Source organism: Gracilinanus agilis, chromosome 3, assembly GCF_016433145.1.
Source record: "Gracilinanus agilis isolate LMUSP501 chromosome 3, AgileGrace, whole genome shotgun sequence".
Classification (NCBI taxonomy): domain Eukaryota; kingdom Metazoa; phylum Chordata; class Mammalia; order Didelphimorphia; family Didelphidae; genus Gracilinanus; species Gracilinanus agilis.
Window position 1 is genome coordinate 374,124,494 of NC_058132.1, and position 27,987 is coordinate 374,152,480.

Consider the following 27,987-nt stretch of genomic DNA (forward strand, 5'->3'; position numbering starts at 1 on the left):
GGGTCACATAGAAAGGAAATATTTGATGCTGGATTTGAATTCTCCTGCAAATATCAGAACAGCATGAACAAAGAGAATTGATGACCACAACCTACGGCACTCACCAAATAGGAGGTTTGAGTTTAAATAGCCTCTCTGCTGCTTGCACTGCTTTCCCTATGTCATTGGCCAACATGCTCACATTGAAGAACTGACCAACATCCCAGTAATTGTTCATTTTTTCCAAGCTTCCTTTTCTTCCCAGCAAACTGTTCAGCCGGACACCTTAGAAGTTTGAATTTTTAGTCAAGATTAGTTGATGCAGAGAAACAAAGACACCAAGTGAGCAGAACATTGGATTTTGAATTGAATAAGGATATGAGTCAAGATTCCACCACTTAGTTGCCTAGCTGTATGATCCTGGGCAAAGAATTAGACCTAAGTCTGAGTTTTTCATTTGTAAAATAGGGGAGATAATATTTTCCCTCTACAGTGTTACTGTTAGAATAAAATAAGGGGAAAAGAAAATCTTCATGGTAAACTGCCAGTGTGAGTTATTACTATTAAAAAGCTAGGGCTGAAACAATGATTTCAGGGCCATAGGGAACTCCCAGAGGAGCACACTTCTCTAGGAACTCAGGTCAGTACCTTCTCTGCAACTTAGTCTGAGAAAGTTGCCCAGAGCAATTGAGAGGGTAGGTCAGTTGCCCAGGGTCAAACAGCAGATATGACAGAAGCATGACTTCCATTGCTATGTCTTCTTGGTTTGGAGGCTCTATCTTCATTTCTTATGTTTGTCTATTATAAAATGAAGTCCAAGTTATTGGAATTGTGTGATGTTCAGGGTCTAAGTCAATTTAATTCAACAAGCATTTAAGTACCTACTATGTGCAAAGCCCTGTTCTAAAAGCAAGTGCCTACTATGCACAAGACACTGTGCTAAAGGCTAGGGATACAAAGACAAAACTAAAGTCATGCATTCCTTCATATAGCTTACATTGTTCTAGGAAGGAGAAGGGGAAAATACTTGTGCAAAGAAATAAATACAAGATAATTTTAGGAGAAGAGATCTCTAACAATAGGCTTCCTGTGGGAGAAAGCTCCTGAAATTATCCCTTATAGAATTCCAACAGGTTCATGCACAGGTGAGAAGGGAGTGCATATTCCAGTTAAGAGTAGCAACCTGTGCAAAAATACGAAAGTGTTAGACAACTTTCCAATCTCAGGAAATAGCTACTGGGCCAGGCTGGCAGGAACTTAAAAGGAAATAATGTGAAACAAGTCTGTAGAGGTAGGCTAGAGCCAGTTTGTGAGGGGATGTAAACATCCATTTAAAGATTTTATATTTGTTCTTAGGGGAACTAGGGAGTCATTGAAGATTCTTGGGAAGAGTGGCATGGTCAGAATTTATGTTTTAGTGAGTGTCCTTTTGCTGTGTAGAGGAATAAAACTAGAAACCGGGAGTCCAATTAAGATGCTTTTCCATCAGTCTAGGGGAGAGGTAATGAAGTAATTAACTATGGGGAAATAGCCATGTGAGTGAAAAGATGGAAATGGATGTGGGAAATTTTGTGGAGACAGATGTGGCACCTGATTGAACATGTAGGAGAGTAAAGAATGATTCTAAAATTGGGACATGAGGCAAATAACATCTGAGCCACAGGTCAGATTATGAAAAAGCAGGACTTTTTGGTCAGGTGACTGTCTGCACTATTGGGTTACCAGAGAGCAAACAATGCATTGCTTCTGTAATACACAATTGGTTGTAGGTGGATGATTTATATTTCTTTTTTTTTTTAATTAATTTGTTGGATACATTAAAATTCCTAGGTGCCTCCCTCCCTCCCTTCCCCAACACTAGAGAAGGTATCATCATTAACAACAACAGAAGAAAGTCTACATAAAACTATGATTTGCCTGTTTCTATTTATCATTTCTTTCTCTGGAGGTGAATATTCACAAGTTATTCATCAAACATTACTTCTGTAGCTATATACAATATTCTCTTGATTCTATTCAATTTGTTTTTCATAATTTTATGTAGGTCTTCCTATGTTTTGTTTGACTTTTAATTTAACTTGCTCATCATTTCCTAAGGTGCAGTTATTTTCCATGTATTTAAGCTGAAAAATTGACTTTCTAAAAAAAGTACCAAAATAAGATTCAGAAAGAGCTTTACCTATTTTCCTCAGTTCCATAGAAGTTTCAAATTGTTGTCCAGCAACTATCAGCAAAACAGCCAGATTAATTCCAGAGTAAAGAGATGACTGGAGCTCAAATCCTTTTCGGTACCTATAATAAAAAGTATATCAGCATGAACTATATAGCATTTTCCCATATTGAACTAACCATGGAAAGCACAAATTTAAATGAATTTTGATAGAAATTTATTGGAAATTTACTTGAAATGAAATTTGAAGAAAAATAATCACTATCATTCATCAAACACCTTTAAAAAAATCTCTTACCTGCCATCTTAGATTCAATACTATCTATTGATCCCAAGGCAGAAGAGTGGTTAAGGACTAGGCAATGGGGGTTAAGAGACTTGCCCAGGGTCACAGAGCTAGGAAGCCTCTGAGGTCACATTTGAATACCCAGGACTTCCCATCTCTAGGCCTTGATCTCAATTCACTGAGTCACCTAGTTGCCTTCCATCAAATGCTTTCTCAGGCTCTTTCTTCACATTAAATGACAGATCTTTTAGTGTCAAACACTTTTCATAGCTTCACAACTCTGGCAAACAAATATTCAAAGGCAGCCACCAAAAATCATTCTCTTAAAAGTTAGCTGGGTTCTTTTGCATAAATGATTGTCACCTATGCCATCAAACCCAGCTATCTATTTTAGTAAAACACAAAGATCTTCTCTTTTTTCAATATAGTGTTGTGTGTATGTGGGAGTCCCTGACAAGCATCATCTGTGTTCCAATTGGACAGAATGTTTACACTAGATTTTTTTGGCTCTGTTGGTAGCTACGTAGTACAGTGGATAGAGTGTTGAGCCTAGAGTCAGGAAGACTCATCTTTCTGAGTTCAAATTTTTCCTCAGACACTTCTTAGTTGTGTCACCCTGAGCAAATCACTTAACCCCATTAACCTCAGTTTCCTCATCTGTAAAAGGGACTAGAGAAAGAAATGGCCAAGCACTGATGTATCATTGCCGAGAAAATCCCAAATGGGGTCACGAAGAGTTGTATATGACTGAAAAGCAACTAAAGAACAAATATATAAACACTCCATGCATAGCATAAATATAAAGTGAACAAATCCAAGTATACATGAAGTAGTTTGGAAGAGGTAAATTTTGGGATGGAAGGTGTGAACTTGGTGAGGGTGATGGATAAGGAGGAATCCTTTTTTTGTACATACAATATTAGATGTGATATAAAATGGCATATTAGATAAAGGGATAATTTTGGAGTCCAGGGGCCTTCCGAATAAGTCCTGCCTATGACACCTACAAATTAGATAACTATAGGAAGTCACTTATCCTCCCAGAATGCCCCCTCACCTGCAAATATTAAAAATATAAAGTATAGAACAATATGGAAGTATGATTTGCATGATAATAAAAAAGGAAAAAATATAAAGTATAGTTGCTATATAGATATAAAATATAGATAGGGAGGAAAAAGAGAATATTAAAACCATTTATTAAGTGCCTACTATGTGCCAGGCTTTGTGCTAAGCACTTTACAAATATCATCTCATTGGATTCTCACAATAATCAGAAGGGGGGAGTAAGTACAATTGTTATCCCCTTTTTACAGTTGAGAAACTGAGGCAGAAGTTATGCTTTCACTATCTATGATAAAATTTGAACACAGGTCTTCTTTCTGACTCCAGATCTAGCTATGCAGCTAGAAAAATAAGATTCATAAGGCCTGGGTTTGATTTCTACTTCTGCCTTGTATTATGTCTCAATAGGCAGGTGACTTTTTCCTCATTTCCTCATCTTCCCTTATACTTTTTGCAATTGTTTTATGAAGAAAAGTTCAAATGCAAAAATTTATCGATAGCCATAAAGTACCATATAAATGAGTGGGATAGCACTATAGATTTAAAAATGGCAAGCATCTGAGAGATCTTTAGGCCAATGGCATTAAACTTAAAATACAATGGAACATAGTTAGTGTTAACATGTGGTTTTCTGACTCAATATGCAGCCAGTAGGGATCCTTATATGCTCCTGTTTATTTATTTTGTTAAATATTTCTCAATTATATATTTATGTGGTTTGGGCAACATAATTCTATACCTTGAAAGAAATTGAGTCACACTCTCCACCTGAAGTATGTTTCTCAACTAGCAACTATTTGTATTAATTAATTACTTGCATTAATTACTTGTATTAATTAATTACTTGTATTATTACTAAAACCCACAGATACATAAGAAAGAGGAATAGTGCTGTGGTTTGGTGAGTGCTGGTGAATTTACGCAGTTCTTTTTCATCACCTTACATATAAAATAGAAATCAATTTGAAAAAGAATTAGACCTCACCATTCAATGGCACAGTCCCTGCTTTCCACATCCTTGCAGTCTGAATCAAGAAATATGTCCTTATAGATTCTCCCACACAGGCAGAACATGTCTGGAGCAGGATGATCACATGTTTGTAGAACCTGAAGCATCACTTGGAGTGCCTTTCCTCGGTCACCAGCATGATTCCTCCTGAAACACATTCATGCATCGTCATGAGAAGCTGGTGGCAAACAAAAGATGACTTAAAAAAAAAAAAGAAAACAAAAACTACCTTACAACATCAGTTTCAGTCTTCTGCTTAAAAAAAAGTTAGCAATAACTTGTTCATTTTAAACTACTTTGAGTAAACATATGAAATTTCAGATATTTGTTAAGCACCTACTATGTGGCTAGGCAGTTAGGTGGTACAATCGATAGAGGGCCAGGCTTGGAGTCAGGAAGATCCAAATTCAAATCTAACTTCAGACATATCCCAGCTCTGTGGGCATGGGCACAAGTCACTTGACCCTGTTTGCCTCAGTTTCCTCCTCTGTAAAATGAACTGGAGAAGGAAATGACAAACCACTCCAGTGTCTTTGCCAAGAAAACCCAAAATGGAGTCATGAAGATTTAGACATGACTGAAATGACTGAACAACAACATGTGGCAACAGGATACTCCACAATGAGGATTAAAAAAAAAATTCAAGCCCTTGTTCTCAAGGAGTTTACGTACTAAAAGGGAAGAAATTGATAAAAAAAATATATGTGAATGCATGTAATACACACATACACACATTTATAATGTGTTTATACTCTGGGATGGAGATATCTAGAAATATAGATATATACACACATGTAGTATGCATATGTAAACATGTAGACACAGATAGCATGTACATGTATATGTGTACATATGCATACTATGTCTATACAACTGTATTTCTAGATATCTCCATCTCAGAGTCACATAACTAGAAGTATCTGAGAAAGAATTCAAACTCAGGTCTTCCCGATTCTAAGTTTTAGCACTGTGCCACCTAATTGCTTCATTCTAATGAGATTGTACAGCAACTGATTTCATCCATATTCTTCATTTGGCTCCTTCCCAATGCACTTGATTCTTCCTTTCTCTATTCCTGAGATTCCAATTCATTCAGTATACAAATTGCTTCTCCTGAAAAAAAAGTCCATTTTCCTCCTCCTCCTCCCTTATATCTTCAGCACAGGCAGCCAACCCCAACCCCAACGGAATCAGTTTTGCTCAACAATTTTAATAGGGGACATTTATCCTCAAGCTAATTCTGGATCCTATAGAGAAAAAAATGAAAGAGATTAAACATTTACTACATACATATATGCACATGTACATACACACATATACCATGGCAACTTCTGCTGCCTGGAATGAAGATAACTAAGGCAGAACAGCCAGGTAGCTAAGCCCAGAAGTCTACAACTGAAAGAGATTGATGAAGGGTCTCCCTGGAAAGCAAAGATTCAAACTAATATGTAGGTTAAAGGATTACCAAAGAGTTAATAAAAGCTTTCTTTGTTAGGCAGACTTGGATTCAATTCAGTCTAATCCAGTAAGTATTTACAAAGTGCCTACTATCGTGTAGACATTGTGCCTATCCTTCATCGATGAATTCTTACAGTAGCCTGCTGTTGGGTCTGCCCAAGTCTCTCCCCACTCTAATCCATTCTTCAAACACTAAAGTGATTTTCCTAAAACCCAAGTCTGATATACAGACCACCTCATTAAATTTCATTGGCAGGGGCAACTAGGTGGCTTGGTGGGTAAAGAGTCAGACCTAGAGAGGGGAGTTCCTGGGTTCAAATCTGACTTACTTTCTAGCTGTGTGACCCTGGGTGAATCACTTCTGTCTTGCAACCAATAGATAGTATTGATTCTAAGGCAGAAGGTAAGGGTTTAAATAAATAAATTTTGTTAGCTCCCTATTGCCTCCAAGCCCAAATACAAAATGCTGTTTTGCATTCAAAGCCCTCCATAACTTAGCCCTCTCTGACCTTTCCCATCTTCTTATATACCTTGCTCCCTGACACATATTCTTCAATCCATTGCCACTGGCCTCCTGGCTATTTCACAAGCAAAAGACACTCCATCTCTCAGCCCTGGTCATTCTCTCTGGCTGTCTTCCATGCCTGGAATTCTGTCCCTCATCCACTTCAACTACCAACCACTCTGGCTTCCTTTAAGTCCCAATTAAAATCCCACCTTCTAAAGGAAGCCTTCCCTAACCCTTCTTAATTCTGATTAAAACCATTCTTAATTCCCTCTTTTAATGATTTTCTACTTATCCTGCTTTGTATATATTTGTTTGCATGTTGTCTCCCGATTTGATTATAAGCTCCTTGAGGTCAGGGACTATCTTTTGCCTCTTTTAGAATCTGTAACACAGCATTTTAAGATGAATTGATGAACTGATGTAGAATGAAATAAGCAGAACCAGGAGAACATTATACATGGTAACTTCAATATCATGGAACAATCAAATGTGATAGACTTTGCTACTAACAGCAATATGATCATCGAAGACAATTCTGAGGTCTTACGAAAAAGAATGCTATCCACCTCCAAGAGAAAGAACTGTTGGAGTATAAATGCACATGAAAACATATCATTTATCACTTATTTGAGTATATGTTTTGGAGTTTTGGTTTTATAAGATTATTCCCTTACAAAAATGAATAATATGGAGATTTTGAAAAATTGTCATCCAAAATAAAATAAATATGAACATATAAATGCATATACCCATATTATAAATGCAATATATATTTATATAGAACATATATGTATGCACACATAATCATGGCAACATCTGCCGACTAGAATGAAGATGGCTAAGACAAGCTAGCGTACAGAGCAATGGTTCTCTCAAATAGACACAGGGGGTCATTGAATGCTTGATAAGGATCCCTGTGGGCTGTACATTGACTTAGAAAACCACATACATTGATATATTTCTCTTTTATTAATACAGAAATACATTAAAATTATTTAGGAGCTACATTTTTATTTGGTTCTGGCTACACTTAGGAGGGTCATGGGACCCATGCACCCCACAGTCCTTATGTTTGACATGTCTACTATAGAGGGAATCAAACCCAGAAACATAGATGAGGCAAGCTGATTGAGAATGTCCCAGGAAGTCATTGAGGCTAAATTTCAGAATTCTTAGAGAATTCCCTCCCATACAAATCATTTCTTTTTCAGAAAAGCATAATTCAAAACCACCAATATGAGGAACTACTTAGTGCTTCCTGTTTTCCAGTCTCAATGACCACAAAGCATAAAGTTACGAAAGCATCAGAGCTAGAAGGGTCCTCAGGAGTCACTGAGTTCCATATCTTCACTTTACAGATATGGAAGTAGAGGTGCAGAGAAGTTAGATAACTTATCTATGGTTATATCTCTGGTAAGCTTGTGAGGCAATATTTGACCTCAGATCTTTCTGGCTCTGAGCCCAGCTCTCTATCCACTCTACCATGTTATATCTCTCAGCTTTCTTAGAGATACTAGACTGTTGGAGGCTCAGTGGATTGAGAGACAGACCCAGAGATGAGATATCCTGGTTCAAATCTGGCTTCAGACTCTTTCTAGCAGTATGACTTTGGGCAAGTCACTTAACCTTTACCGTTTTTCTGCCTTGAAACCAATACAAAGTATTGATTCTTTGTTTTTAATTAATTTTTTTTAAAAAAGTTAAAACCCTTACCTTCTGCCTTGGAGCCAAGAGTGTTAAGGGCTAGGCAATGGGGGTCAAGTGACTTGCCCAGGGTCACACAGCTGGGAAGTATCTGAGGCCAGATTTGAACTTAGGACCTCCTAGGTCTGGCTCTCAATCCACTGAGCTACCCAGCTGCCCCCCAAAGTATTGATTCTAAGATGGAAGGTAAGTGTTTAAAAAAAATAAAGGAAATACTGACTGTTGCATCCTCAGCTTCTCTGCTGATCCTTGTTTTTTTAATCTATGAACTGAATTCTTTGAATACTTTTTTAAATGCACACTTCCTTCCAGATCATCAGATTATATAACTTTGGTGACACAGAGTAGGGACAAGTGTAGGCTATGGTTACCAGGCAATACCTTTCATGGGTATATATATTTCAACCCTGTCATTTTACACTTCAGAAAAAAGGTCCAGAAAAAGGAAAAACAAACTTTCTCAAGCTCACATAGGTTGGCAAAACTGGGGTTCAAATTCAAGTTGCCAGTGTTTGGCACACAGTAGGTACTTGATAAATATTGATTGATTGGACAATGGCTCCAAAGGTAGCATTCCCCCAAACACTAAAGTGCTCCAATATCAATTACCATAACAGTTGAATGAACAGAGTCTTCAACAATACACAAGGCTTTGAGAAAGGGTTTGGGCTGGGATTTTTTCCTACTTTTTCTTTTGAAGCAACACAACTCTGAAATAGGGAGTTCCAAAGGAAGCTTAAAAACAACAATAAGATCTAGCACCTATTTAGCATGTTAAGGTTTGCCAAATGCTTTATATGTTTTATTTCATTTGATCTTTATTACAACCCTCTGAGATTGGTACTATTATCCTCATTTTGTTGTTCTTCAATCATTTCAGGTGCATCTGACTCTCCATGACCCCATTTGGAGGTTTCTTGGAAAAGATACTGGAGTGGTTTGACCTTTTCTTGTCCAGCTCATTTTACAGGTGAGGAAACTGAGGCAAACAGGGGTGAGTGACTTGCCTGTGGTCACTCATTTAGTGTCTAAAGTCAGATTTGAACTCAAGAAGATGAGTCTTCCTGACTCCATGCCCACACTGTATCCACTGTGCCACTTCCCAGGGTCACATTGCTAGTAAGTATCTGAGGCAGAATTCAAACTCAGTTCTTCCTGACTCCAAATTTAGAATTCTATCTACTCTGACATCTAATTGCTTCATTGTAATGAGATTATATGGCAACTGGTTTTATCCATATTCTTGATTTGGATCCTTCCCAATGCACCAGATGCTTCCTTTCTCTATTTATGAGATTCCAGTTCATTCAGTTTACACATTGCTTCTCCTGGTAAAAAGTTCATTTTTCCTCTTCTCTCCTCTTATACCTTCAGCACAGGCAGCCAACCCCAACCCCAACAGTCAGTTTTGCTAAGCAATTTTAACAGGTGACATTTATTCTTAAGCTAATTCTGGATCCTAGGGAGAAAAAATGAAAGAGATTAAACATTTAATGAGGTACAAAATTTCTACATCTGCTATGAATCAAATTTAAAGTGTCCAATGTTCTGGTTTATGAAAAGGCTGTATTAACCTTCCTAAAATGCATAGTTCTTAATGTGATTTTAAGCTTTTAGGGTCTAGTTACATCTAGATTTGCTTCACATTTTTTCCTTAATTTGAAACTTACTCTTTCCACTCACAACAAAAGGTCATTTGAGGTTAGGTGAGGAAAATATATACACATATACACATGCAAACATATCAAACATTTGCAAAGTAAAAAGCAAAGAGAACTTTTCAGTTAAAAGCCACTTTGAAGAGAGCTGCTAAATAGTCTAATCCCCTAGGAGATTAACAATCCCCTTTGCTGATCTGCTTATGATTTCCAGACCCCAAGGTATCCAAGAACAAGCCAATATTTCAGAACTGTTGTGTTTAATCAGTCACCAATGGGAGTGGTAGCCAGCTGCCTGTTTCTGGTAACATGAGAATTTTGCCAATTAATAGAAACCAAAGAACTAAGACCTACTCTCCTGAAAAATGGTTTGCTTGAGCCCCTGAGCCACCTTCATGCTCTTTAAAACTACAGACTTTCCTCTTTTTTTCCTCTCTCTAGCTTCCCCTTATTCATCACTCAAGAATATGCTTAATAAAAGTTATTGACCAACAAGGAATCTGTATTCTGCTTATATGGGGTGAGGGATGAGGATAGGGAAACTATAGTTTTCCAAAGTCTGGCTTTATTTGAAATCCTATAATAAATGGCCTAGGAGCCAAAAGACCCAAGTTTGAGTTTCTGCTGTGTGACTTGAGGTAAATCATTTAAATTCTCAAAACCTCAGATTCCTTATTTATAAAATGAAGATAATAATGCCAGCCCTTAAGCCATCTTCAATGGGACTCTTATGAGAATAAAATGAAACATATGGAAGCACTTTGCGAAGTATATAATATTTTTATAATCCAGAGAAGGAGAAAGGAAGAAAATACACCCCTACCCAACACTGACCAAGAATATTGTGTTAAAAGGAATGGGGTCATATGATGAAAAATGCTATCATCCAAAAAAAAAGGATGAACAAACTGAGTATAAATTGAAGCATGATTTTTTTACTTTATTTTTCTGATTAGGCAACATGGTTAATATGGAAATTTGTTTTGTATGACTTCACATGTGTAACAGATATCATATGGCTTACCTTCTCAATGGATGGAGAGGGGTTGGAAAAAGGAAAGAATTTGGAACTCAATTTTAAAAACGAATGTTAAAAATAAATATTATAAACTTTTTTAGAAGTTAAAAAAACCAGATAGAGTCAAAGGATTTGGGGCTGTAATTCCACCTTTCTATTACTCCTACCTATGAGATCTTAGGCAAATCACTTAATTTCTAAGTATCTCAGTTTCCTTATCTGTAAAAAATGACAGAGTAAACTCAGTGGCTTCTAAAGTCTCTTTTAGCAAACAAGTTATGACTCCATATGAAACTTTGAGGGATTCTGTCTATAAAAATAAAAACATATCCCAGTTCATGATTATTCAACTTCTTATTAAAGTTATAAATTTTCAGTCAGGGACTGTGTCCTCAAAATGTCAAACATGGTGCCCCTTAAGCAAATTTACAGTTGTCCAAAATATAGATGTCAAATTGATGAATTTTATATTCAATTACAGGTTTATTTTTTGGTCATGCAAACCTCCTGAATTCTGCCTATTTATAACACTTAACATGATTTGTGCTGATATTTCAGCCTTTTAATCATCAAGACCTAATAATAAAATCAAATGTTTCATTCAGCTTCAGTGGAATGTGGCCAGGTGACTCCTCCAAATGTAAATGAGGGACTGTACCTGAAATCAAACACCCCTTCATTCTTCTTACATGGGCAGTTTGTGGATAGTGCCCAGCCTGGTACCAAGAAGACTCATTTTCCCGTGTTCCAATCTAGCCTTAGATGTTTCCTAGCTGTGTGACTCTGGGCAAGTCACTAAACCCTAGCTGCCTCAGTTTCTCATATATAAAATGAGCTGGAGTAGGAAATGGGAAGCTGCTCAAGCATCTCTACCAAGAAAACCCCAAATGGGGTCACAAAGAGTTGGGCATCACTGAAAAATGACTGAACAATTCATTCTTCTATAGAGAGCAAAAGAATGAGCTCTGCACATTTATCAAATACTGCAAAAGTAGCCAATTGTTAATGACAAGCAAAGGTTTCAGCTAGAGCAACAAGCTTGCTAATTTAAATCAACTTAGGTCTCACAGCCCAGGAAATCATGCAGTCACCCAAAGAAAATTCTTTTCCTACTCTACGAATGAAAATTAGGTGAGGCCGTATTTGATGGAAATACTATTAGTTCGGTCTACTCAAGACATTTCAATTCCTAACGTTTCTTCAGTTTGAACTTAAATGCACAGCTTTTAGTCACAACACAGCCACGTCCTCTGGGAGAAAGAAGACCATGCCATTGGCTGGCAAAGTTCAGGCCAGATCATCAGTGGTCATGAATGGAATTACCAGCTGGCAGCTCTGTTGACATTGAATGGAATGTGTCTAGTTAATTCTGTGGACTTTGAGTAGAGTGTGACTAGTTTACTAGTTCCATTAGTAAAATCCTAATCCCTGTGAGACATCAGGGCAAAGAAGGCATAGATTCTTTCGTCTAAAAGAGTCAACTAAAATTTTCTCCCTTTCAGAACCCAGTGGAAATGTACATCCTAGTGCAGAGTGGAGATACCACACCAGAAAAGGCTTGCTGGATTTGGAATTGAAGAGAACATGGGTTTAAAACCTGACTCAACTGTGTGACCACAGGGAAAATCTTTATACCTCTAAAAGCCACCATTTTTATCCTTTAAATGAGGGACTTGAGCTAGATGACCTCTGAGGTCTCTTCCAGGTCTACATTTATGGTTCCATAAACTCCTGGCTAGCCCATTACCACCCTCCTCTTCTCGCTCTTTCAATCATTCGCCAATGTTGTGTCAAAATTGCTTATCCAAGACTAAGGACAATTTCATTCCCCTCTGAAAGCTGTAAAGAGTGGATTATAGTAGAAATGTTCATATTAGTACATTGACCCCTCCAGACCCTCTTTGCCCTGCTCTCTTAAAGCACTGGGTCAGGAGTCAGAAAGATTCCAGAGGTACGTGATACCAGGCAAAGCCAGAAATCAAATTCAAGCCTTATGTATCTAATTTTTCCAAAGGCATCTGAAGTCAAGAAGACCTGCCTCAGACACTAACTCAATGTGTGATACAGGGTCAATCACTTAACCTCTAGCTGACTCAATTTCCTCAAATGTAAAATAGGATTAATAATTGTACCTACTTCTCACTGGGCTGTTGTGGGAATAAGATGAAGCAATATTTATAAAATATCTTGACAAATTTAAAGTACTATATAAATGTGAGCTATCATAATTAATATTTTTATTCCAGGTCAGTCTCTTCTTAAGTAAATTCTCTCAATGATTGCATCTAATCTTCCCAATCCTAATTATCAGAATTGCCTTGCTACAGAAAGTAATCTGAAAACCGGCATGCCTACCTGCTTTCTTCTAATGTCATCACAAAGAATACTCTCAAAGTATATATGAATCATTCTCAATGAAAATTTGAAAGTAATGAGAAAGTAAGCATATGACTTAGTGGCTAATGATGTCTTCTCAGGCATCTACCTCTTTCTTTTGCTATTGTAGAAATACCATTCCATTTATGATTATAAACAGCTAGATGCTATAAAATTCCCAAACACCAATATTCTTCAGTAATATTTTTTTAGGGGAAGGGTTGATATATGTAATATCACTGGTCTTAGGTACTCCTCTTGAGAAAACCAGCTCTTGCAGTATAGGAAAGAGGACATTTTTCAAAATTAAGGATGTGGGGAGACTTCATAATCAAAGATGAAAAAGAAAGAAGACATGGACAATTCTTACTGTAGAAGTTTGAAAAGTTTTTTGCACAAATAAATCCATTAAGTAAGAATTAGAAGGGAATCAGTGAACTACAAATAAATCTTTGCAGCAAATTTCTCTAATAAAGGTCTGGCAGATTGAATGTCTACAAAATTTAAACACATATATATGAAAAACAGACATTCCCCAAGAGATAGATCCAAGAATATGAATCAGTGGTTGACAAAATGGAAAAAAAAAGTTTTAATAATACTAAAAGTTGGCAATGTGTTTTACATATTAATCTCACTTGATCATTACAAGTCTGTAATGTAGATACTATTTTATCCCAATTTTATAGATCAGGAAAGTGAGGGTGAGAGTAGGTGATTTGCCCACAGTTATACAGCTAGCAAATGTTTGCAACAGAGTTCAAATCACTAAAAATAAGAGGAATGCAAATTAAAATAACCCTGAGGGATTCCTCCTTACACTTTTCAGATTGGCAAAAATGACAAAAAGGGGAAATGAGTTTAGGATAAGTTCTGATTGCTAGGATCCTACAGCTATTACTTATCACAGATGGGATTTGAACTCATGCTTTCCTGACTCCTAAACACTGGTATGGTGGGTAGAGACGCCTCTAAACTTCTTATTTTGTCATTGTTGTTGCTGTTCAGTTGTTTCAATTATGTCTGACTCTTCAAGTGACCCATTTTGGGTCATTTGATACACTATTAGTAAAGCCGTGAAGAGATCTAACTATTCTGGAAAAGAATTCACATCAAATGTATCCCAAATTATTTGCCAAATGTCACTAAACCATGCATGCCCTTTGACCTAGCGGTACCACTAATAGACATAACCCAGAGATCAAAGACACCAGAAAGGACTCATATGAACAAAAATACTTTTTTTCATAGCAAAGAACTGGAAATAAAGTGAATGTCCATCAATTGGGATGATTCAATAAGCTGTGGTAGATAAAAGTAATAGAATATCACACCTTAATGATAAAAGAGATGGATTTGGAGAAACCCGAGTAGAATTCCATGAATTAATGAGTAATGAAGTACACAGAATAAGGAGAATTTATACACTGACTACAACCCTGTAAAGGATGACTGCTCTGAAAAATTTAAAACTGATCAATGCAATAATCAATCATGTCTCTAGAATGGAGAGTATTTCCCATCTTTTAGTGGAGAGGTGATGGGCTGGAACAGGGATGTGACAGACATTTTCAGACATGATCAATTCAACATAGATTTGTTTTACATGACTACACAAATTTATTATCAAGGAAGGCTTTTATTTGGGAGTGGGAGGCAGCAGGGTTGTGTGTAGATATGAATGTAGTAAAAATGACATAAAAAAGAAAGAAAAAGAAGTACATGACAATTTACAAAAGAGAAGAGAGGGAAGTTCAAACAATAATATGGTCAAGGAAGTATTGTTGGCATGATCATGTTAAATTATAACTATATATGTGTGTAAACATGATATATATATACACAGATATTTCTAAAAATCCTCTTTTTCTTCATTGCATATGGAGATATTAAAATCTAATGATATAGTCAAATTAAAACAATTTTAAATTAATTTTTTAAAACTGTGTAGTGGGGGTGGCTAACTAGCTCAGTGGATTGAAAGACAGGACTAGATTAGAAATGGGAGGTCCTGGGTTCAAATTTGGCCTCAGACATTTCCTAGCGGGGTGACCCCAGGCAAATCACTTAATTCACATTGCCTAACCTTTACTACTCTTTTACATTGGAATCAATATAAAATATTGATTCTAAGATGGAAGGTAAGGGCTTAATAAATAAATAAATAAATGAATAAACAAACAAATAAATGAATGAATGAATAAACAAATAAATAAATAAATCTGCTACAGGTCACCATTCTTTTGGTATTATTCCCAATTTGATATATTTTTAATCCTCCCTGAGGATTGCCTCCAACACTGATTTCTTCTGTATATATTTGGTCAGGTTCAGAAAGTTTCTGTGGTTCCATTTCCACCAATCTGGCTTATGAGGTACATATTAATGCTAGAGTCCAAGAGTTTTTGTTACAGATATCATTGAGAATCAGACCTGGTTGCTAGCAAATTTGTTCCTGCTTGCAATGACTTGTGCTCTTTGCAATTTTAGGGTGACTGCCAAATTGAAATGTTCAATAAAGCAAATGAGATCTTTAAAACTATATTAGAACCATGTTAAAAAAGAGACTTTTTTCCTCCTTATCATCTATTTTATTTATTTTAAAATTCTTACCTTCCATTACACAGTATTGGTTCCAAGATAAAAGAATGATAAGGGGCTAGGCAATGGGGGCTAAGTGACTTGCCCAGGGTCACTCTGCCAGGAAGAGTCTGAGGCCATATTTGAACCCAGGACCTCTCCTCTTTAGTCCTGTCTCTCAATCCACTGAGCCACTTAGCAGCCCCCTTATCATCAACTTTAAATACAAGTGCAAAGTTTAGTAACAAAGCCAAAGGAAATTTTCAGTAAGAAATTATTTGGAGGAAGATTTTTCTGAGCTGGAAGAGAATTTAGAGATCATCTTGTTCAATATTTTCATTTTACAGAGGTGAAAACTGAGATCTGGAGACATAAAATAAATGTTTTGCTATATTTCTGTGAATAATTTCATGAGCTATCAGCTCCAGGAAAAGAAAAATTAATTTGCCCCATCTACTGCAGTTACATTACCTGATTTCATACTCTATAAGACTGACTTATTCCCACTGATTTCTTTAGAGGCTCTGACTGGCAAGTCTTCTCATCTTTATTAATGTTTTACCCACAGAGGTTCCACCCAACATGCTGGAAGCCTACCTCTAAGTTTTTTTATATTTTGTGGGGCCCATTGGGCCACATAGCCCTTGTGATTTTCATCTGTTACCTCTTCCCTCTGACAAATAGAAGCTCAGAGAATATCAGGAAACAGAACTCTTCTTTTTGCAATCAAACATTTCCTCACCCATATTCCTAAAAGCATTTATTTTTTTTCTTTTAAAGTTTCTTTAAATATTTTTCAATTATATGTAAAAGAATTTTAACAATAATTTCTCTATTGCCCTTACTCTATTTCTCTAATGCCCTGTGCAGCCATTTGAACCTGATTCAAAATATAACTCAAATTAGATTAGAATGTGTGCATAGGATTATCGGGGCTGAAAAAAAGATGTCAGAAATCAAACAGGAGTGGGCTAAGAAGCCCTCGTAGAGGAATTAAAATTCTTGCTAGGTCTTGCAGGATGGGTAGGATGTCAACGTGCAAGGATGGGGAAAAAGGAGTTGGGAAGGACATTCCAGGGACTGGCCAAAGAATGAGCAAAGACTCTGATACATATAAATGATGCATGAGTTTGGCTCCATTCTAGAATACAAAACAAAAATTGTTAAGTGCCTTTTGAATAAGTCATATTTTCAAAAAGAAGAAATTTCTTCCCAACAATTGCCTTTTCACATTTTACTTATGAAATTTAGTCTGTCACAATGCCAGGGTAAGGTAAAACCATGTCTAAATTTCTGCTAGACTTGAAAAGCGATTCTACCCTCAGTTACCCATTCTGCCACTTTTCTTTGGAAGCAATTAATGCTTAAAGGAAATGTAGTATTTGGTGATAAACACTAATGGAGTATAATATTGAAACAGATACATGAAATCATTATCTCTCTCTCTCTCTCTCTCTCTCTCCCAAAAAACTCCCCTTAAAGCTAGAAAACCCGAATTCTCTGCAATTTCTTAGTCCTATTTCTGAAGCCTCGTAAAATAATTCTGAGTCTTCTTCCTCACGATAGCCCTTCAAATATCTGAAAGGTAGCTGTCATGTGCCCTTTGAGTCTTCTCTTCTTCAGACTAAACACCACTGGTTCCTTCTACCAATTTTCATATGAGCTTGTTTCCAGGTTCCTCACCATTTTAGTTATCTGCCTCTATCTTTAAACATCAGGTAATAATAATAATAATAATAATTAGTTCTTATATAATGCCTTTATTCTAAGCACTAGTTTTACAAATATTTTATCTTGACAAAAATCTTGGGAGGTATGTACTTTACTATTATTCCCATTTTACACTATAGGAAACTGAGGTTAGGTGACTTGCTAGTAAGTATCTGAGGTGAAATGAGAGATGAGATCTTCCTCATTCCGGGTCCAGCACTCTATCTAACTACTTGGTGCCTCTATATTCTATATCCAGCTCAACAATGTCCTAACTAAAATGTGCCCAGAACTGCACATTATTCTCCAGATACAATTTGACCAGGGTGGTGAGCAATGGAATTATTCCTTTCTCATTCTAGATACGATGTTTCTATATGTTTTGCATGATAATAAATGTATAACTCATACAATCAAATTGCTTGCCAGCTCTGGGAAGGGAGAGGGAAGGAAGGGAGGGAGATAATTTGGAACATATAAATATGGAAAATTTATGTGGAAATTACTTATTGCATGTAATTGGTAAAAACAAAGTATCTTTATAAATAGAGTGTTTCTTTTAATCCTGTACGAATTTCTTTGGCTGACACTTCTTTGGGAGTCACTCTAGTGACTCATCATCTGACTATAGCTTATAGTATGCTTGAAAACCAAGACTATTTTATCTGAATTTTAGCAACAGAGAATGTATCATGAGACTCCAGAGGACTGAGGGAAAACAGAGATAATCTGGTCCAATTCCCCTAAAGTTATGGATAGGATGATAGAGATCTAGAGATGAAATGACTTGCCAAGAGGCAAATAGTTAAATAGCAGAAAAATCACACTAACATTCCCAGGCCCCTGGCAATTGGCTAGTTGGTAAAGAAGGCTTAGATTTGGTGACATGATTATTCATTCACTCCACTGGAATTTTTTAAACAAGGATTTAAAGGCAGTAAGTGAATAATACTCTGGCAATTTTAGCTAAAGCCAAATCGAAAGCCTAATCCTAAACTGAAGATATAGTATGTAGGAATGTATGTATATGTATTTATATGTGTGTGTATATGTATATATATATATGTATGTGTATAGAGATATGGTTCATGACAAATGACAATGGAATTGGCTATAAGCATGGCTCTAAATTAACTTATGCACCCATAACAGTGACTTACGAGAAGTCCTCTCACTTCTTGTGTATTTTCACTTCAGTGTACTGAAAAGAGTATTATAAACCACAGTCCATTTCCCCATAACAACAATGTTGTAATTGGAGAGTTGGGTTCCTGATAAAAGACTTTGCATCAAATAAACTATAGAAGATAAACCAGACGATTAAAAAAAAACTCATGGCAAGATCATTAATTTTACTAAAAAAATAAAACAATTATAAATTTCCAAAATCATTTAAAATAGTGTAAATAGTAAATCTGGAAGAAACCTTAGAAATCTTAGCATCCATCCTCTTCAGTGTATATTGGAGGAAACAGAGAGGGCATATCTAAAAAGGCAGCATAATATAGTAAAAAGAATAATGGACCTATCGTCAGAAAAATATCTAGCTTTTAAGCTTGAATCTGTAGTTTACCAGTTATGTCACTGAGTGTTGTGACATAGTGAATAGAGTACCATGCTGGAAGTCAGGAAGACTCATCTTCCCTAGTTCAAATCTGGTCTCAGATACTTACCAGTTATGTGAACCTGGGCAAGTCACCTAACTGTATATTTCTCATCTGTAAAATGAGCAGAAGAAGGAAAGAGACAAACCACTCCAGTATCTTTGCTAAGAAAACCCCAAATGAGTCACAGAGACTCAGACATGACTGAAAAAACAACAGAGCATACAGAAAAAAATGGCACGCTACTGTAAAAGGTGTCCTATCAATATGCCAGCATCAATTAAATATTTAATGTGCATTTAGTATTTATATAAATATATTTAGTAGGATTTTGGGAACATGACTTAGATGGCCTGTTACTCTTAGAAATTCCAGTGAAATTTAAAATATCTTTGTTTTTTTTTTGTTTTTTAATTAGGGTTTCTTAACCATTTTTGTGTATGGTGAAGCTTATGGACTCCTTAGAAAAATATTTTCTAAAAGCACAAATACATAAGGTTTCAAAGCAATTATACTGAAATAGTCACAAGATTAAAAAAAAAAAACAAATGAACTCACTTAAATCTAAGGGTGGGGAATGTCTCTAGACACTTTTAGCAAGCAGAAGTACTGGAAAGAATGATAACCTCTTGAGATTGGCTCTTTCTCTGTCCAAGGAAGGGTAGCCTTAAAGATGGGAAAGAATTCACAAAGGAGATATTAAAGAATCGTAGTTTTAGAGGTAGAAAGGCCCTGAAAGGTTGACTCCAATTTCTTTACTATAAGGAAATTGAGTCAGGGAGAATCCTGGTCAGAATAGAAAGTGACTTGTTAAAATGCGATTAGAAACTATCCAGGTTCTGACTCCAGGACCAGGATTTCACTAAGTACATCACTAAGTACCTGAGGGTCTTTCCAGAAGGTTAGAACATGGACTTTCACTCCTTTGATGAAGTGATTTGGGGAGAGGGGAATGGCAAAAGAATGATCATAGGAGAGCTGGGACTGAGATATATCTATTAGTCCCAAGGCTATTTAAAAAAACCAGCAGGAAATACCACTTTCGTTCCTCCCATAATCAAGGAAGACATGGGAAAGGACACAGAAGGGAAGCATTGAATTACTTACTCTGGAAGAGTAGCAACAAGGTTGGAGGGGCTCAGCTCAAACCATACCTTCCCTTACTCATCTTCATAACTCTTGATTAATAGATGTAAAGTTTTAAGGATTTTTCCTCTTTTGTCCAACCTAATTCAGAAAAGTCTTAAGAGAAAATCTTCCAAGGCTATTTCTGAATTCTTCAGGGTGGCATTTGTTCTGGTACACCAGGTAACAGAAGATGTGAGCATGTTACTTGGTATCTGCTCAGTTAAATAATAATAATAATAATAATAATAACAAATATTTATTTAGAACTTACCCCTAAACAACCTTGTGAGCAGTCAGTGCAAAGGATGCCTGGCAATATCGTTATTCAAAAGTCAGGAAGAATGGTCAATAATTAATATGTGTTAAGATTTATTACATTAGAAATCTTAGTAGTGATGACTTTGCTCTTTAAAAAATTTACATTCTAATGAAATAGACAGATTCAGCATATATTATCATAATTCTCAAAAAAGGAATCAGAGATTCAATAGAGCTAGTTATCAGTGGTGTTTTCTCTTGGTCCAGATATGCAACCTAAAGATATTTTAAAGCCAAGTATATAACATACCTTAACTTGAACTGTGTAAAAATGGTTTAAACAAACAAGAAAATGAATGGGAAGAGATAGGTTGGGTGGGTTAAGTAGGTTTACCAAAAAAAAAAAGGTATATAAACATGACAAACTGTATTCATAAATCTCTCTGATAGTGGACTAACTCTTGAAAAATGCATTTCAAGTATTAATTGAATCTTTAACTCTTCTGACACTGCAATTTAAAAAATTAAACAAATTGGAGTTTTAGATAACATCATATTATCATAATGTCCAATTAGGTTTGTAAATTTCAGTGAATGGTTTGTTTAGGGAGAGTATAAGTTGTCTTGTAGTTGGCAGATAAACATAAAGGAAGGAATATACCCAAAATGTTCTACATGATCTTTTGATCTTGCTCTAACTTTATTTCAAGTCAATCAAAAGAAGATCTTGGGACTTAGCTAGAATTCCTTTCCCCATCCTCTACACAGCTCCTATGAGAGTTTTCTGGGTAGAATCCTCAAAAGAGATTTGGGGGATATAGGTTTATAATGAGGAATATAATGGGGGTAAAGGGTCTTACAAATTTCATGACTTTATAGTAGACAATTCTCTGGGACTATGGCCTGCAAATCATCACTTGAATATAATAATTAAAAGAATAAACAGTATTATGAGATTTCTGCTATTTGGTTGGCTTATCTGGCTGAAATACAGTATTATATAACCCCCTCCTACGTATTAAAAGAAGGTCTGTCAGGCTCTAGTCAAGGAGAGAGGTTTTCTAGCCATTAATTCTTAGAAGATAGTACATAGATGGAAAGTACACAGATAAAGAACCTGTTGAGTCAGGACTCAGGTGTGAGGTTCATATACTTTTGGAGGGATACATGAATGCATGTGGCAAAGGTATACATTTGGCTGTGATAGCTCAGGGCACTGATTCTGCAGGACTTCCAGTTTGCTCTGATGATGGAGTATATTATTCTGGAATATATACTATTCTGGAAGTCACTATTTTTTAAATTTTAATTTAGAATATTTTTAATTATCATGCAAAACATTCTTCCACATTGGTCATTGCTGTAAGAGCATACTCATACAAAATGAAAATTGCCAAATAAAACCATGAATACACTGATGTGAAAGATAACATGCTTTGATCCACATCCATCCAATTCCAATATTTCTTCCTCTGATGATAAATAACATTCTCTGGGAGTCACTGTTGACCTCATTACCCCTTAGCTGTTCTGCTACTTTTTTGCTGGACTTCTCTGGCTGTTCTCTATGCTTGATATGCTCTAGCACCTCTTTTCTGTCTCTTCCCTGGCTTCCTTGAAATCCCAACTAAAAATCTACCTTCAACAAAAAGTCTCTCCCAATCCCTCTCTATTCTAGTTCCTTCTCTCTGTAAACTACTTCCTTTTTGTCTTGTTTGTAGATTACTTATACATAGTTGTTGGCTTATTTTCTCTCCCATTAGACTGAGTTCCTCAAAATCAGCAACTCTTTTTTTTTTAAACCTCTCTTTGTATCCTCAAGTGTTTGGTGCAGAGCAGGCATTTAATAAATGCTTACTTACTGACTGAAGATGTCACAGATACTTGAAATGACTGATTTTAAAAAAGTTTTCTCAAATTATCCTTCCTTAAAAACTCCCTGACTCTTAGCTGTACCTTACTAATGCCATCATTATGGATGAAAATGAGATCATTATACAAACAGTCAATATATTTTACTCATACAGAACCCTCAGACTATGAAGAATCAAACACTTGCTTTATTATAGCTGAGTTCAGTGGAAATTTTAAGAAACAGGGAGATAAGAAAGTTCTGCTAGAAGCAGCAAAGTAGTCATTAACAGTAAAAACAAACAGGATTGAACTGGTCTCTGCCACAAATATAAAACCATTGGCATTCATGGGTCACACATCATTCATTATTAGTCACCTTTGCTAATTAATTCATCACTATGCTTTGCTCTATTTCACATGAGTTAAAGGTCAACAGTAACTCATGAAAAGTTCTCATTCCAATCAAATTGGATTACCAAGTTCCCCAAACTCATCTTTTCCTTCTCTAGTTATGTTCCTTTGCATAAACAGTCCTCATAAAGCTCTCTTAATTCTGTCTTCCTTTTAAAAATTACTTCCTATTGATCTTGTTTATATTGTCTTGTCTTGTATATGTTTGCTTGCATATTTTCTCTTTCATTAGACCATAAGCTCCCTGAAGACAGGGACTGTCTTTTGCCTCTTTTTGGATCCCCACTGCTTACTTAGCATGGTGCCTGGTGCATAGCAAGCACTTAATAATTGACTGAACACACTGCTCCTGAATGTATGCCTCTTAGAATCCCTCACCTCATTCAAGACTCAGCAGCTGCCTCACAGGTGAAACCCTTCCTCATCTCAGCAGTCAGTATTCTCTTTCTCCCCATATTATCTTGATTTACTTATCTGTGTACATGATAAATAATCAAAGTAGTATATAAACTCAGAGTAGGGACTTGTTCTTCTTTTCCTATAATGCAAACTGCCATTTCCTAGTGCTTTCCCAGCACAATTCCTTTCATATGTATGCTTTTTAAAATGTTTAATTTAATTGGAAGAAAAACAAATTCCTTGCACCTTTTACACAAAGATAAATTCCTAAACCTGGCATTTAAGGACCTTAAAAATCTGGGTTCAACTTGTCTTATTTCACATTACTCCCTTTACTCATATTCCAACTGAATGGGATTACTAGCTGTTTCTCCCAGCCATCTCCCTTTTCCATGTATTTGCTGACTTCAAAGCATTCCTTCCTCAACTTTGCTTCTGTGAATTCCTTAACTGCCTTTAAGGTTCTGAAACCTTCCTTTATCTCCCTCCTCTTTCCCCCGCCTCTAAATTACCTTAACCTTTCACAACCTCATTCTTTCCTACCTTTCTGGTCTTGCTCTATTCTCTCCTCCATTCGTTGCATGAACAGGGAACAATGTCCTTCCTGCTTTTCCTTCAACATGATATTCCAAATCCCATCTCCATGACTCTCCTCACTGGAACACTGCTCTTCCTCACCTCTGCTTTTTGGCTTCCTCTAAAACTCAACTCAAAGCCCACTTTCTGTAGGAGGTCTTTCCTGGTGGGTTTTCTCCTCACTCACTCCTGCTAATGCTTTTCCTCTCAAATCCCACATATTATAGCCATGTCTGTATATATATTTTTATACACATATACTTGTATATATAATTCTTTGCATGTTTTCTTTCTCTAATTCAAAAACAAGCTCCTTGAGGACAATGTCTGAGTTTCTGCCCATCTTTAGATCTTCAGTCTTCAGCACCATGTATGGCACACAAGGCTTAATTAATGTTTACTGACTATTATAATTTTTTTCTTTATGTATATGTTATACTCTATTCACATAACATAAACTCCTTAGAAGCAGGGATTATTTCATGCTTGGCTCTTTTTTCCCCATCTAGCACCATGCCTGGCACAATTAAACACTTAATAAATGTTTTTTGAATTAAATTGAAGTCTTCCTTTCATAAGGGTCATTAACACATTTCTAGTAGAAGGAAGGAAATGAGTATTTATTAAGAACTATCATAAGGCAGCTAAGTGGCTCAGTGGCTAGTGCGCCAGGTCTAGAGTCAGGAGGTCCCGAGTTCAAATCTGCCTCAGTCATGCCCAAGGGACCCTGGGCAAGTCACTTAACCCAAATGCCTAGCCCTTCGGGAGAGCAAGAATGATAAAACAGGGATAGCTAGGTGGCTCAGGGGATTGAGAACCAGACCTAGAGACAGGAGAGGTCCTAAGTTCAAATCTGGCCTCAGACGCTTTCAGGCTATAGGATCCTGGGTTAAATCATTTAGTCCTATTTGCCTTAGTTTCCTAATCTGTCAAATAGTACTCTCTTCTCATAGCCATTGTGGCAAGGGCCCAGTAGTGACTTGATTCAAAAGCCTCCAAGTCAAACAAAAATACAACTCAAGCTATCTGGTTGTTTCATTTGAAGGTGCCTCCTTTGGCTATAAATCACTTCCTCTTACTCCAGTCTGGGCTAAGAAAAGCATTTTTCCTATAAGAAATGGTTTTATTTCTTAACTGCTTGGGAAAAAACACAATAATCCAAAACTTGTACTTCTGATAGCAGTTACCTAAATTTGACATCTGAGGGGAACAGTCCCACAGATACCATCTTTTATAAACTTCACATATAAATGATAATTCTTACCTGTTTAGTGCAAAGGCATAGTGGAACTTGATATTATGCTGATCAGCCAGATCACACGTGGGTAGCATCTCCAGTGTTTCTACCAATTTTACCATAGCATCATAGTCCTAGTATCCAAACACCATGAGGCAAGAAAGAAAAAACAACAGATATTTATTATAAGGTACTGATTTTTAGAGATAGATTTTGTTTGTTTTAGGTACTAAAGGACCTCAATGAATTCACTTGTCGAACTTCATGATTAAAACTTTTAATTATTTTGGTATCACTAAGTAAGAAGTCAGAAAATTAATCTCTACTTGAATAAGCAAATCTGGCAAGAGGAATAAACAGGGAACGAGTACCTCCTATGTGCCAGGGACTTGGCTAAGCACTTTATAAATATTTTCTCATTGGATCCTCACAATAACACTGGGAATTAGGTCCTATTATTATTATTCCCATATTATAGTTGAAGAAATTGAGGCAGACAGAGGTTAAGTGACTTGCATAGGGTCCCATAGCTAGTAAGGATCCTTGGCTGGAACTGAACTCAGGTCTTCCTGAGTTCAGTCCCAGTGTTCTATCCCTTGTGCCACCTAACACCAGCAAAAAGGGCAAGTCGTAAGGTATTAAATGGGGGAGGGAGTGAAAACTCTTGCTCCTTGCCATATATTAAACATGGATCCAAAGACAAAAGGAAGAGTACAAGAAAAGCCTCGCAATTATTGAGCAAAAATGCTAATGGGGTGAGCATAAATATATGAGAAAATTTATGACCACTTCTCAAGCAAAGAGAATACAATTCAATTCTCCCCAATGCTATGGGACAAGTTTAAAAACCAACTGGATATTATAGAAAAGGCAATGAGCTTTGAGACACAAAACCTATATTCAAATTCTGGTTCTATTTCCACCTTCCCCTTCCCACCAGTGGCTTTAGGCAAACCACAACCTTTGAGTCTCAGTTTCCTCATCTGAAAAAGGGAAAGTAGACTAGCTGGCCTCATTGATCCCTTTATAGCTCTATATAGATCAATGATTTGCAAGTTCAATTTTCCATTGATTATATGAGATAAAAAAGCATTATGATTTTATAGACTGGGTGTACCATTGCTAAAAATCCAACTTCCCACTGTTGCATTTAGGGTTAGAATCACTGTTAATAACCAAGAAGCAAAAATAGTATGGACCAAGGTTTTTACATATCAGTGCTTCCCCAAATTTCAGAAAACCGAATCCCAATTTTCTACTCTTTCTTAACCCTTTCAATCTCACCAGACCTAGGGAGAACCTAATATAATCCAGTAACTACTAGCTTTACTATAAACCAAGGGTTTACACCAACAGTGTTATGGAAAAGAGAAAAAAATGTTACATTTGGGTGTGGATAGCACAAATGGAGAAGCCAAAGAGAAACAAAACAAAAACTTTGATAGCAAAATGAAGGAAGGGTTTAGGGAGAAGTCATGATACAATATTTTTTCTTATTTGTTTAGATATTTCTTTACTAGTGTCAAAGACTTAAAATTGTGTCCATTATTTAAATTGGCTGAATATATCTCTATTATGTTTCTGTGTCTCATTTTCCCTTTCAATTTGAGAATTCTCCAGTCTTAAAAAGTGCACTACCCAGAATCGATGTTTCATTTATATTCTTAGTTAAAAATTTTACACCAACATAAAAGCTACTTAATGCCTAATGATCACGCCTTGGGAAACTTAATCTCAGTTCTACTCTATTCATCCTGGGACCCATACTTTCCTGACTGGTTGATGCAGGATCTCAAATTCACATGTTCCACTAGGACTAGCCAGACCTAGACATGCTTCATATTCACATTTTGCCCTGGTTATCTTCTTGCTGTTCCCTCTACAGCTGTGTGAACACCCATCCACTTATCCTTGCTTTTTATCTCCTCTTATATCTTCCTGTCTTTTTATTTTAGTTTGTACAAAAGAAAGGTACTTATGTATCTGAATAAAATACACACTAATTTCTAGTTATTCAATTAATTTGCTAATTAATTGCTACTATCAATCAGTTCTTCTATGGCTTTACCCAATATCCCCGTGTCTTCCCAAAACACCTCTCCCTGGCTAACATATCCCTATATGCACTATCTCTCCCATTAAAAAGAAGCTCATTGAAGCAAAGAACTGTCTTACCTGTGTATCTGTATTCTCAGTACTTAGCCAACTGCCTGGCACAATAGTAAAGGTTTAATATATTTTTTTTCATTCATTCACTCATGCTGACTACAGTGATTGTGGGAGATACACAATTTACATATGACATATAAGCCCTGATAGAGCTTATAATCTGGTAAAGAAATTTGGCACATATGAAAATTATCAGGATGCCTAAGAAACATAATAACTACATTTAAGAAGTAGAAAACAAAATGCTTTGAGAAGGTTGGAAAGGTAAAAGTAATGATTGGGTGATCATGGAAGGTCTTCATTAGGATAGTAGTATTTGAATTGGATTTTACGGAATGAATAATAATTCAACAGAGAAAAAAGGGAAACTGGAGTATAGGAAAAAACATGAGCACGGGCCCATAGTGAAAAAAAGCATAGTAATATAAAGGAAATGAGCACCATGGACAGAGGCAATTGTCAAGTATAATCAGTAGGTACTACCCAGGTTAAAACATATCTATGACCATGGAGTTTATAGAATACTATATAAACAAACTATCTCAACTCTTGGATTAGTAGATTCAAATTATACAATGTCATAGAATGTCAGAGAACTTGGTATCTAGAAGGTATCTTAAAGATCATCAAATTCAGGTGCTTTTTGGTTTTCTGTGTCATAAATCTCTTTAGTGATTTACCATAGGGTAAAGCCCAACATCTCTTCTGAGAATTTTTTAAGAATTCAATTTGATTAATTTAGTTCTTTCTCCTACATCATGTTGAATCTGACAACATGTGGAAAATAAATCATTCAGTATCATAAAACCATATAGAATAGGGTTCTTTCC

The 27,987-nt window shown here is 36.2% G+C and overlaps 1 protein-coding gene across 1 annotated transcript in view; it reads right to left on the reverse strand.

Annotated features, from left to right (window-relative positions):
- The window catches only part of MAP3K15 (mitogen-activated protein kinase kinase kinase 15), a 131,415-nt gene that overhangs the window by 43,417 nt on the left and 60,011 nt on the right, over positions 1 to 27,987 (reverse strand). The window contains exons 6-9 of the mRNA XM_044669206.1: positions 25,016 to 25,122; positions 4,486 to 4,656; positions 2,159 to 2,271; positions 105 to 264 (exon numbers count right to left, since the gene is read on the reverse strand). Of these exons, the coding sequence (XP_044525141.1) occupies positions 105 to 264; positions 2,159 to 2,271; positions 4,486 to 4,656; positions 25,016 to 25,122 (551 nt within the window). The remainder of the gene's footprint in view (positions 1 to 104; positions 265 to 2,158; positions 2,272 to 4,485; positions 4,657 to 25,015; positions 25,123 to 27,987) is intronic.